We start from the raw sequence: 13630 nt of genomic DNA, 5'->3' as shown, positions 1-13630 counted from the left end.
CCTTAAAATGTGGCAATATATACACCATGGAATATTATACAGCCATCAAAAACAATGAGTTCGTGTCCTTTGTAGGGACATGGATGAACCTGGAAACCATCATTCTCAACAAACTGACACAAGAACAGAAAATCAAACACTGCATGTTCTCACTTATAGGTGGGTGTTGAACAATGAGAACACACGGAAACAGGGAGGGGAGCATCACACACTGGGGTCTGTCGGGGAGAAATAGAGGAGGGACAGTAGGGGGTGGGGAGTTGGGGAGAGATAGCATGGGGAGAAATGCCAGATGGGGAGGAAGGCAGCAAATCACACTGCCATGTGTGTACCTATGCAACAATCTTGCATGTTCTTCACATGTACCCCAAAACCTAAAATGCAATAAAAAAGAAAAAGATTCCCACTAAAGATTTAATACAGTGGACAACGGAATTAATTTGTCTTCTATTGTTTCCTATAATTCAGTAATTGTGCCTCATCACCAGGAAAAGGATATTTTCAAGTTACTTTCATTTATACCTTAGAGACAAAATGCATGGAAGCCTGTCCCTTTTCTGGAATGACCCCACCAAAAGATTTGAAAATTTCATAGAATTATCCCTAAACAGGCAACATGAGAGCAGAAGAAACAAAAGAAAAGCTGGAATACCTCTGTCTCCTTATGATGTGGTGGTGACTAGATAACTTATCCCTGCAGGGCTTATCAACTCTTGATTTCACACATCAAGCAACACCAAACAGTGAGGAAATCTTTTCAGCCTTCTACGCCAATACACCACTGTATGTTTACAAGTAGAAATATGACTTTCATACAGCTCTGGTCAAAAGACATGAGATTCTAAAACACTTAAGAGTTCATTTCCTTGAAGTTCTTGCAGTGAATGCTTTAGATAAGACAGAAAACGGTAAGCCACTAGAAGGCTCTTCCTCATTCACATACATCTATGCTTTCAAAGAAATAATTTTTACTATGACTAACTTAAAAATATTGAAGGTTCTGTGTAGAACTAACTCATGTGTGGTCTGTACTCTTCTCAGAGTTTAAAGAAAATCACCATGGTCATTAATGGTCTTTCTTTTTTTTTTTGAGACGGAGTCTCACTGTCACCAGGCTGGAGTGCAGTGGCACAGTCTTGGCTGACTGCAACCTCTGCCTCCCAGGTTCAATCGATTCTTTTGCCTCAGACTCTTGAGTAGCTGGGATTACAGGTGTACGCCACCACGCCCAGCTAATTTTTGAATTTTTAGTAGAGATGGAGTTTCACCATGTTGGCCAGGATGGTTTCAATCTCTTGACTTCCTGATGCACCCAGTTCAGCCTCCCAAAGTACTGGGATTACAGGCGTGAGCCACTGCACCCGGCCCATTAATGATCTTTCTTGTGCAAAGTTCTTACCTGAACTCCCCAGTGACATCACCTGAAGCCCCCATGCTAAAATATGACATCTCCTGGGGTGGTTTTGATAGTACTCAGTTTCCATCATTTATGCTGCCTGAAGGTGCTAGTCTTTTCTCTCTCCTGCCTCTGTAGTCTTTAGTCCAGGTCCACCTCTCTCCTTTGTCTCCATCTGGTCTCGACCACTCTATCGAAAACCGAAACCCTTCCATCCTCCACTGACCCCACCCTCCTATCCTTTCAGCTCTCTCATGCCCTCACTTGTGTTAAACCAAGCAGGACTATTAGGCTCTTGATGTTTACATTTTTCTAGTACCTCTCTCTCTCCAAGTCTTCACTAGAATCTCCTTCCTCGGGCAGGTGCACCCAATATAGTCATATTGGTGGATCTGCCCGAACATTGGCCAAGGCAGGACATCTGACCTTGCAAAAGGTGAACACTAAGATAAAGTAAGAATTGGAAGATAATATAAAAACAAATAGAAATGTGAACCACCTACCTATATGAACACAACAGCTCTAAAATCTTTTTCCAGTAGACTGACTTTAAAATCTTAGACACTCTATATTCTGGTTGTATTTGTAAAACAGCCCTGCTATTATCACTTACCTCCTTCATTATCTACAGAGAACTTTTTAGCAATTAAGGGTAATATAAAAGTATGGATGCCAATGGATTGTCGATACTCAAAAAGAGGAGGGGGGAAAGCTCTTTTCTTAAAAAAGACACAAGAATGCCAGCTAACAAATGTAGAAAGAATAGTATTAGAAAATCACCGCTGTGCAACTCTCAATGTAATAACTGATTCAGGAAAGTATCATCAATAGATACTAAACCCACTGGATGAAAGAGCTTGGGATATCAAGTTATTTCCACAACCTCAGAGTATCTTTCACAGATGACAAAAAAAAGAAAAGGCATATTAACAATGCATAAATCTTGGGGATATCACCTCGACCAATTATCAATCATAACATTGCCAGCAATGGGAAAAACTCTACTATGTCCCATGCCAAGAACATTTACCATCACCCATGTAATTCCCTTGCTATAACTGTCTAACCTGAATTTAACCATGAGGAAGCAATTAGAAAAACCCAAATGTAAGATATCTATAAAATAGCTTGTCTGGAATCTTGAAACATGTTAATGTCATGAAAGACACAAAAGACTGGATGGATGGTCCTAGGTTTAGGGAAACTAAGGAGAGGTAACCAAATGCAATGTGTGACCTTTGATTAGATCCTAGATTTTTAAAAAAATCAGCATAAAGGATATTACTGAGGATACTAGGATTTAACTCTGGAATATGCTTTAGATGTTACTATATTATTGCTAAATGCCTTGAATGTTTATGGAGGATAATGTTCCTATATTTAAAAGATCCACCCTGTAACATTTAGGAGTCAAGTTTCATGATGTTTGCATCTTATGTTCAAATGGCTCAGAGAAAAAGTCATATATACATGAAGAGATAAAGCAAATATGACAAAATGATAATGATTAGTATATTGAGGTGCAGTGTACATGGATATTTATTATATTATTCTTATAACTTTTCTACAAATTTGAAATTGTCCAAAATAAAAAGGTGGGGGAGAAAACTTATAAAGAGACTTCTGGGAAAACATTTTGTAAAAAGTTATTGGATTTACCCAAAGAGCATTTTGCACTGCCCAAACTCAATTTCTTAACTTTACAAGGATAAACAATTTACAGCTAAAATTAATTCCATAGTCCTTTTGAACTGGCAAAGTTTCTCTGTAAAGGACCAGATAGTAAACACTTTAGGCTTTGTGAGACACGTACGGACTCTTGTTTAATTTAGTTTGGTTTACAATCCTTTAAAAACGTTAAAAAAAAAAAAATCCTTAGCAAGAAGGCCAGTACAAACATAGGCCAAGGGCCATAATTTGCCAACCCCTGATCCAGATAAAATTCCATAGACTCCTATCTAAATAATAAAATCAGAGTCAGGAATACAAGTCAGAAAGTTTCACTTCTGGAATCATTTCAAAACAGCCTGGTGTGTCTGTCAGGGAAGTAGAGAATATCATCTTCTAATGACTCCAATAGCTTCTTTTTGAGATGGAGTCTCACTCTGTTGCCCAGGCTGGAGTGCAGTGGCGTGATCTTGGCTCACTGCAACCTCTGACTCCTGGGTTAAGCGATTTGCCTGCCTCAGCATCCTGAGTTGCTGGGATTACAGGCACGTGCCACCATGCCCAGCTAATTTTTCTATTTTTAGTAGAGACAGGGTTTCACCATTTTGGTCAGGCTGGTCTCAAACTTCTGACCTCGTGATCTGCCTGCCTTGGCCTCCCAAAGTACTGGGATTACAGGCATGAGCCACCGCGCTCAACCCCTGGGAGTCTCTTCTTTAAAGAATAACTCTCTTCAGCCTTCCTTTTTGACTCATAAGTCATCAAGGACACTGTGCCGTATATGATTAATACTTTTAACAGCATAACATTTGTCACATGATTGTGGCTCTGTCACACTTTCACCCCATTCTTTTATTAAACACTCAGAAGAGGGCTCATATCATTTAAGCATTTAACCTCTGAAACTTCAACTACACACACACTTGGAAAAAACAACAGAGGAAGAGAGACACGAGTATGGCAAAAACACACCTACTGCCATTCCACTCAGCACACACTATCTTATGCTTGCTATTACTGTAAATTATACATTTATGTATTAGTATTCCTGCCTGGGGGTTGCATATTCAAAGGCACATGAAGCAAGAGATCTCCCAGGGTGATTTTGGGGGTATTCCATTTCTGTCGTACATGCTGCATGTAGGCGCTCGTCTTTTCCCTCTTCTGTCTCTGTAGTCTTTAATCCAGGTCCACTATTCTCGTTTGTCTCCATCTGGTCTTGACCACTCTATTGACAACTGAAATACCTACATCCTCCACTGACCACAGTCTCTGACCCTTTCAGCTCTCTTACCCTCATTTTTATGAAAGTTGCCTTCTTAGCCCAAGTGGGACCACCAGGCCCTTGATGCTTACGTTTTTCTAAGACCATCAACCCCATACAGTCCTTCTTTGTCCTCAGCTCAGTTGAGACCCAGTGGTTCACCCTTTGTACTGCCACCCTCCTCACACTTAGGTCTGCAGGCACTAATGCCCTCTCCTCTCCCCACCTGCCAATCTCTTTCTTTTCTCTCCTATTAGAATCCTAATTCTAGAACAGGGCAGTGATTAAGAGCAAAAGCTAAGGAATCAGACCTCTTGAACTTAATTGTTTTTTGAGACGAAGTTTCACTCTTGTTGCCCAGGCTGAAGTGCAGTAGTGCAATCTCGGTTCACTGCAACCTCCACCGCCCTGGTTCAAGCAATTCTCCTGCCTCATCCTCCCGAGTAGCTGGGATTACAGGTGTCCACCATCAAGTCTGGCTAATTTTTTGTGTTTTTAGTAGAGACAGGATTTCACCATGTTAACCAGGCTGGTCTTGAATTCCCAACCTCAGGTGATCCACCTGCCCCCGCCTCCCAAAGTGCTAGGATTACAGGCATCAGCCACTGTGCCGAGCAAAACTTAAATATTTTTTATCTGTGTGACCTTAGCCAAGTTATTTAATCCTTTGTACCCCAGTTATGTCCTCTGTAAAATAAGTATAATAATATTCCTTAGAGACCACAGTTAAGTTTGAAACCAGGCTGGTCAGGGGAAAACCAGACGCCAGTCCAGAAGGTATCCTCCTGTTTGATGAAAATGATGAAGTTTTTTTTTTAGACTCCTACAACAAAACAGGAAATTTTTAGTGAACAAAGAGCCTGGTGTCTCTACACAGTTGCTACTAACATTAACAGTGGATCCAACTTAGACAAAACGATGAACATTTGTTGAACAAAAGAAAGAATTCAATAATGCTGCTCATGTATTTGCCAACTGGGATGAAAACACTGTTCCAAGATACCAACTGGGCTTCTATTTTGAATAACACAAAACTGGAAAGCATCAAATAATTTTTTAAAGGCTACGTACTATAAAAAGCCCCATTCTAAGAAAAGCAAAAGTGCTTAGTTTTCAAAATTTGAAATTGTAGAGAGTCCTAATATTTTTAAATGTTTCTGTGGAGTGGGGTAGCTATGAGCTAGAACTCCTAATCACCAGCATCCTCTAAACTCTCTCTGGTTCTAGAGAGTGGTACAGACTTAGGCATTCTACTCTAATCTCCAAAGACAGGTGTTTGACACCTGTGTGGCTCCATTGTCTGGGAGCCTTCAACTTCCTAAAACCCTCCATGCTGAGTGTCCTGGCTTTTGGCCCCTGACATCTACCAATCCCACACTGGCAACAGAGCAAGTCCTCCTTTTTGCCAGATTGGCCTTGGGATACAAGTTCCAGAAAATACACCTGCTAATCTCAGTCTGTGGCAGCCTAATAGTCTCGACTTAGATAAAACCTAGTCATAAGGGTGAGGAAGAAAACGCTCTTCCTCCCTTGTCCCCAGCCACCATTGCATGTGGCTCCTGGGTCATGGTTTTGGTTCTCATTGCTCTGCAAGTCACATCTCTAGAAATCTGTGTACATCTGGTTTCTATGGCTCCTGACCCAGCTTTCTCTCAAAGGACCTAGCTGGGGTTCATGCTACTGGCTTTCCTTGCCTCAGGCTTCCTATGTGATTCATTCCACTTTAGCAAACTCTTTGCCAGGGCTGCTAGCTAGAGTCCCACTGGGGAAATGAGGGCTTGATCCCTAGTCCTCAGACTCCAAAGCTCATGCTCCTTCAAATAGACCAGTAGGTCCAATCCCCCGTGGTTAGATGACTTAGATGAGTTCATCGTACCTACCAGGCATGAGAATATAGTAGAGAAGTGGATGCCTACAAGAATCTCTGGAGCAAATGTTAGGTAAACAAAAATTGGACAAAAGACCCACTTCAACTGAACCAACATGGTCCACATGAATTAGATCAGATTCTCTGTTCAGGAGAGGGCTAAGCCCAGAATCATGGGAAAAGCAAGTGCTAGAAAAGAAGGAAAGAGTTCAGAGCCTGACTGGGCTTGCCTCCACTGAGGTACTGAAGTAATTACAGCTTACCTAAGAGTTAAGCTCTGATTTAGATGTAATAATAAAGGGAAAAGAGGTGGTGAGGGATTATACAATATGAGTAGGGCGGAGAGACTTCGTAGAAAATAGAATATGGAAACATCAAACAGAAGATATACACTTGTTTTTGAAGAAAGAAGAACACTGTGGAAGTAGGAAAAAATGCTGACATGAGCTATGTTGAGAGGTTCAACAAAATAGTCAACATTTGTACACTGCTGCACAATCTTTGAAAGTGCCTCACTTACCCTACCTTTTGAAGTTTATAAAAAGCCTATGAAATAGAGTTACAAATTTTTATTATGATTTTAGAAAATAAAATGAGACTTGGGGAGATTAAATGATTTAGGGGTAAAGTAGGAACATGAATCTCTTGCCCTCAGGCTCCAAAACCCCCACTCCTTCCATTTCATCAGTGTATCCCAAGCAATATTCTGAAAGTTGCCAGAATAAGAGTTTTCTTCTATATGATTCCATTGACATCAAGTTTAAGAGAAGGCAAAATAGATGCTACAGGGATACAGATCAGAACGGTGCTTGTCTCCACGAGCTTGAGATTGAGTGAGAAGGGGCATGAGGAAACTTTTTGTTCTATATCTTGATTAGGGTATAGGTTACATACATGTGCACATCTTTCAAAAGCCATTAGATTGTACAATTAGGAGCTGTTTCAGTGTATGTACATTTTACTTCAAAAAATCAGTACAGAAATTACAGAATAATTCTGTAATTATAGAAATCACAGAATTAAATAAATGCAAATTTTGAAATCTTGAAATTTATGTCTATACTCTATAAGTATGAAGGCTCTGCTTATTTTGTATCTAGAACTACTTCACAGGAGCTATGAATTCTTCAAAACACAAAAATTAAACACTGCAGTTATTGTTCACATTTAAATTTTGCCCACAGCACAAATTAAATATCCAAAATACATCAGTGAAACAGGCAAAGTGAGGAACATAACCCGGCATGCTTTTAAGAAGCTGTAAGTATTTAGAAGCACTGTCTTCTTTTGGCACAAGCTGCTTTTGTTTGGGATTTAAGAGGGGAGAAAATCTATTACTTTTACCACAATTAGGTCCACCCTTACAATTACCTGGGCTCAAATTGATGCACAGAGAAAGATTATTGGAGCTGAGCATCAGCTACCAGATGCTCTTTCTCTGTCTTGTTTGCAGTTGCCACAGTCCCCACCACTCCCTACTGGCACACCAAGGCTCCCACACTGACTTGTGTTTCTTGCCTAGCTAGCCCAGTGATTTTTTTAGTTTCAGATTCAAACTGTGAATAAACTCAAAACAAAACACTAGAAGTCTTACAGCCAAACTGGACAGCATTAATGATTTTTTTGAATAAAACCAACTGCATATAGGCTATACTTACTCGCAGAGGAGGATTCCATTTTCTAAACCTGTCCGAAAATCTTTATCACCAAAACTTCTGCCAGTTACTTGCTGCAAAAGAGAAAAAAAGAAGAAAGCATAAGTTTTTCTTTTTTAATCAAGAAGTCCAATCATATATGTGTGTGTGTGTGTGTGTGTGTGTGTGTAGCGGGGTGTGTCTGTGTGTTTTTCCAAGAGACTTGAAAAAACTGGTGGCATTCCAAGAATGGGGAAAATCTGTTAGACCTGAATTTCCTTCCCATGTGTAGCTTTGCCTACATCAGCTAAAGTTAAATTTAGAACATTTCTTTGAAGGCTTTTTTCCTATTTACTATCTTAAAAAATATCTGTCCTTCCTGATAAGAATTTCTTACTTTTGGGGGTTTGGCCACAATAAGTCAAGGCCATAGCCTCCTTCATCCAGAGGATCCACCCCATGCACTCTTTCAAAAAAGCCTGGGGAAAGCACACCTGAGGATAAAGACCCTATTTACTGAAACCTTCAGGGACTGAGGGAGAAGAGGATATAGATGCCTAATCTCAAGGGACTAACATCACGACTAGAAGAGTAAAGCCAATAGTCATAAATAATATGGCATAAAAGAGAAAAAATTAAAAGCTGGGGAAGAACAATTGTCTGACAGCACAGGACTGATAGCCACTCTTGGTGCCTCTGACTCTCAGCAGCCCTGTGGCCTAGGCACCAGGGAGACATTTGCTCATGTGTTCATTCAGTAAATATTTACTGAGTACCTAAAATATGCCAGGTAAGTATGTACACAGGCATCCCTCAATATCCATGAGGGATTGGTTCCAAAACCCAGCTCAGCTACCAAAATCTGCGAATGCTCCAGTCTCTGATAAAAAATGGTATAGTATTTGCATATAACCTATGCACATCTTCCAGTATACTTTAAATCTTCTCCAGATTATTTACGCTGCCTAATATAATGTAAATGCTATTTAAATAGTTGTTACACTGTTTTCTTTAGGAAATAATGACAATAAAAACAGTCTACATGTTCAGTACAGATGCTTTTTTTTTTTTCAAATATTTTTGATCCACAGTTGGTTGAATCCACCAATGTAGAACTCACGGATATGGAAGCCTGACTTTACTATAAACTCTAAAGCAACCTCTAAATGAGCAGAATAAAGTTATAGTTAACAAACCAAGAAAGGAGATTAAATTGATCATATAAAATGCTAACAATTTAAAAAGCAACAAAAAAGGGAAAGGGGAACAAAGAACAGAAGGAGCAAATAGAAAATAAATAGATTATAGACTTAAACCTGACCATGTCAATAATTACCTTAAATATAAATGGTCTAAACACCCCAATTAAAACACAGAGATTGTCAGAACGGATAAAAAAGCAACAGCCAACAACCATGTACTGCCTACAGAAATGCACTTTAAATATAAAGACACAAAAAAAGTTAAATAAAGGAATGGAATAAGACATACCATGATAACACTAATCAAAGGAAAGCTGGATTAACCATATATATATGGTTATATGTAAATTGTTGCACTGTATTGTTTAGGAAATATAATTTTTCCTGTAAAGTCTGGTATAACTATATATCAGAGAAAGAAACGTTCAGAATAATAATAACAACAGAAATAAAATTATTTGACAATGATAAAGAGGTTCACTAATCAGGAAGATGTAAGAATCCTAAACATTCATACCCCGAATTAAAAAACTTCAAAATACACAAGCCAAAGCTGAACTATACAGAGAAATGGATATATCCACAAATAGAGTCAGAGATTAATATGTCTCTCTTCAATAATTGACAGGACAACTAGACAGAAAAATCAATAAGGCTATAGAAGACAATATTATCTACCAAATAGACCTAACTGGCATTTCTAGAATATTCCACCCTAAAACAGCAGATTGTACATTTTTTTCTTAAGTTCACAGTGAGCATTATGAAGACAGTCCAAATTCTAAGTCAGAAAACAAATCTCAGTACATTTAAAAGAATTCATACAAAATATGTTATCTGATTGTAGTGGAATTAAGTTCTAAACTAACATCAGAAATATCACTGGAAAATCCCCAAATATTTTTAAACTAAATAACATAATTCTTAATAACTCACTGACCAAAGAAGAAATCAAAAAGAAATTACAATGTATTTTGTAGTGAAAGAATATGGCAATATCAAAATGTATGAAAGGCACTAAAGCAGTATTTGGGAGAAAAGAATGTGATGAAACACCTGTATCAGAAAAGATCATCTCAGATCAATTAACTGTGCTTTCATCTCATCAAATTAAGGCCAAATGAAGTAGAAGGAAGGGGGAAAAATCAGGAATGAAATTAATCAAATATAAAACTGAAAAACAACACATAAAAATCAAAACCAAAAGCTGATGGGTTTTTGTTGTTATTGCTCAATAAAATTTAAAAACCTTTAGCTACATTGATAAACTCTTCATCAATAAAATTAGTAACCCTTTTTTTAATCCAGAAAGGAAAGACAGAAATTACTGATATCAAGAATGACAGCGATGACATTATTACAGATGCTATAGATACTAAAAGGATAACAAGAAAAATTATAACTAAATTTGTACCAATACATTCATCAACTTAGATGAACCTGATAAATCTGTTGACACAAACAGCCATAGTTCACTCAACAAAGACATAGATAAATAACCTTCTCACAAAGAAAATGTCAGGCCCAGAAGGCTTACCTGATAAACAGTACCAAATATTTAAGGAAGAAATAATGTGATTCTACACAAACTCTTCCAGATAATTGAAAAGGAAACAATATTTCCCAATTCATTTTACTAGGTTAGTATTACCCTGATACCAAAACCAGATAGATATTATAAGACACACAAAAAATATGCCAAAACGGTATTTCTTCATGTTGGGAATCATATATGACTTTTACTTTAGTTTTTAAGTTTTTCAATCTTTTCCTAAAACTTTCTACAACTAATATTTATTACTTCAACCATTAGAAAAACCAAACAAGCTTTTTTGGAAAAAAAAAAAAAAAAAGCTTATAAAAGAGCAATCTAAAGAAACTAAATGGTCTCAATTTTTCCTTATAAATCCAAGTTTAAATTCTATCATAAAACATCCTCATTAACCACTCCACTATGTAATATCTCAAACAATTATTTTGTTAAAATCCTCTCATTTTTATTTGAGGGAGGGTAAGAAAATGAATTTTAAAAAGTCATTCTTAACAGTTTACAAAAATATCTAGTGTTCCCAAAATACAGAAATTAAGAAAGATTCCATTTAAAAAGCTAGTATTTTAAAGACAGACTTTAAACATGTTGGCATCTTTTTTCCAGAATCTGTCAATAATTTGTCTGTCGCCAAGGTGTCATCTGTCAGAATGATTTATATTTTGGCAACATCACTAATCCTCTCTATAATACTAACCTTTGTTCACCAAGAAGTGATTAGAAAGGTTCTAAAATATTTTTTCATAAGTCTTTACATTTTTGTTAAAAGTATTATGTTGTAGTGAAAACAGTGCCAATATTGAGAACCCAACAAAGTTTAGCTACATCTACTTCAGAGTCTCTGGCTAAGTTTAACTAGGCCCTTCTCCATGTATTGAACAATGATGATGGGCAGGATCTAGACAGAGAACCACAGATGAAGTGTGGCCACTGTGCACAGGAACCTCACCAATTGATGAGAAAAGCAGATATCTAAACTTTTATGATATATTCAAGATAACATAACTATTAAGAATATAAGAAAATATTGATGCCCCACCTATAACCTAAATTGCTCATGTACCATTTAAAATTATCTTGGCATGTGATGCAGAGCCACTGAAAATGTTCAAGTAGAGGTTGACACAATATTCTAAAAGTCAATCGGCTAATCAAAGTTCTCCAAGATGCAGTCTGATCAAATTCAACTTCTTAGACTCCCAATTCTGGGAATAGGCACCATGTGTTTGCAGGAGGATGCTAGATTCCACCTCTGTTCCTCCTCCTCTGCTCTCTGTCAGTCCTCTCCCATGCCCATTAGGTCTGAGCACTGCTTTCCACCAATTCAAATGCCATCCATTCCATCTATTTAGGATAGATGCACTTGGATCTTTGTTAGGAGGATCAACAGCTGTACAGATTGCAGAAATTAAACAAGTTCAAAGCCAATAAAAACTTGGTCCTTAGGCCAGTACCATACCAGCCACATCTTCACGTGCAATTAATGTTAGAAACACGGATTCCTAGTGCTCCACTCCCTCTAAGAACTACTAAATCAGAACCAGCAACTTAAAAAGATCCCCATATAATTCCTACGCACAGTACATTTCACAAAGCCCTCACCTCGTATACTAAACTAAGCCAGTGGTTCAGAATCACAGAGGGAGGACCTTCCACTGGTGTCAGGATTTGGGATGGCCTGTCTCAACAACCCCTCTAAGCAACATCCTTATAATATGTTTACACATCACACATTCTATATACTAACTATAAAGACTGCTAATTTCTGTTCCCTTCATGATAGCATAAGCCGTTGCTATAAACAGCAAAACAGCTGCCAAGAATCAACCACCATTATCGACAGTCCATTTGCAGGGCATGTAAAAAGTGACTGCCTTCCCTTACTGTGCCACCTGGATCCTGACTGATGGAGGACTCTCAATAACCTTCCAGACAAGGCACGGGGCAAACCATCAGCTCATGATCACTCTCCAAAGACACAAGGGCAGGATGGGAAGCTTAGCAGAGCTCTTAAAAAGAGCCTGAGACAGGAGCAATGATGAGAGAGCTCAGGTTCAGAAGCATTCAGGGACCAGCAGGGGAAGAACTGCATGCAATGTCAGGAGCACTTCATCAGCCCCCTCAAATCCTGCTCTCTCACCCTCTTGATCCTCACCCATTGATCACTTAATCCTTACAGCTCCATCTTTGCAGCTGTTTAGCCAAAATCTTGGAGTTATGCATGACCTCTAATCTTTCACACCTAACCACATCTATTAACAAGTCATGTTGATTCTTCTTTCAGAATTTAGCCAGAGTCAATGCTTCTCACGGCCTGCATTTTACTGTCTTTTTCCAAGCTACTGTCATCTTACACATCTTGTCATAGTTCAAGGGTCTCCTAGCTGGCCTCACCACTTCTACCCTTGCCTTCTTTCCATCTATTCTCAACCCAGCAGCCAGGGAATCCTATAAAGTTAGATCATGCTACCACTCTACTCAGACCCCAGCTCCCACCCCAACAGCTCCCCATCTCACTCATGGTTAAATGAAAAGTTCTTAGAGTTCCCTAATGTTGTTCAACATAAAACCAAACAAGTAAACATACAAATACACAAACTAATGGGCATGCATAAACAAAAAACATGGGACACTACTGTCTTTAAGGTGGGCATAATAAACTTCCATATATGTCTCCATTCAAGGGGAATGTAGAACTTATTCCTCAGAAGTACTCACGGTGGCAATTACGTCACCAACTATGCCCCGTATGCCTTTCAAGAAAGCCCAATGCCAGATTTTTCTTGCTTTATGCTTTAGGATTAATTCACTAACAAAACTATTTCTTGGAGGGACACATAGATTAACACAATCAATGAATGGACAATTCACCAAAATCTTGATGATTTTAAAGGAAAAGAAAAGCGTTCATCTGCTTTAGCAGTTATGCCAAAAGCAGAAGCAAGAGGAGATTTCAATGTGTCATCACACTGTTTTATGGAAGCAATTAATGAGAAAGCTCATCTGCATCTGATTTCCTTTCCACAGAACTAAAAGGTAATTATGCTTCT

General features: G+C 38.3%; 1 protein-coding gene across 3 annotated transcripts in view; it reads right to left on the bottom strand.

The window, feature by feature from the left end:
- The window catches only part of LIMCH1 (LIM and calponin homology domains 1), a 350623-nt gene that overhangs the window by 205166 nt on the left and 131827 nt on the right, over positions 1 to 13630 (bottom strand). For all 3 annotated transcript variants that reach the window (XM_064366648.1, XM_064366652.1, XM_021675666.2), the window contains exon 2: positions 7854 to 7924. In XM_064366648.1, coding sequence (XP_064222718.1) covers positions 7854 to 7924 — 71 coding nt within the window. The remainder of the gene's footprint in view (positions 1 to 7853; positions 7925 to 13630) is intronic.

The sequence above is a fragment of the Aotus nancymaae genome, unplaced genomic scaffold (genome assembly GCF_030222135.1).
Source record: "Aotus nancymaae isolate 86718 unplaced genomic scaffold, 86718_ANA_hifiasm-v0.15.2.pri h1tg000006l, whole genome shotgun sequence".
NCBI lineage: Eukaryota > Metazoa > Chordata > Mammalia > Primates > Aotidae > Aotus > Aotus nancymaae.
The sequence above is the reverse complement of the archived record's forward strand: the minus strand, read 5'-3'. Positions and strand labels throughout refer to the sequence as shown.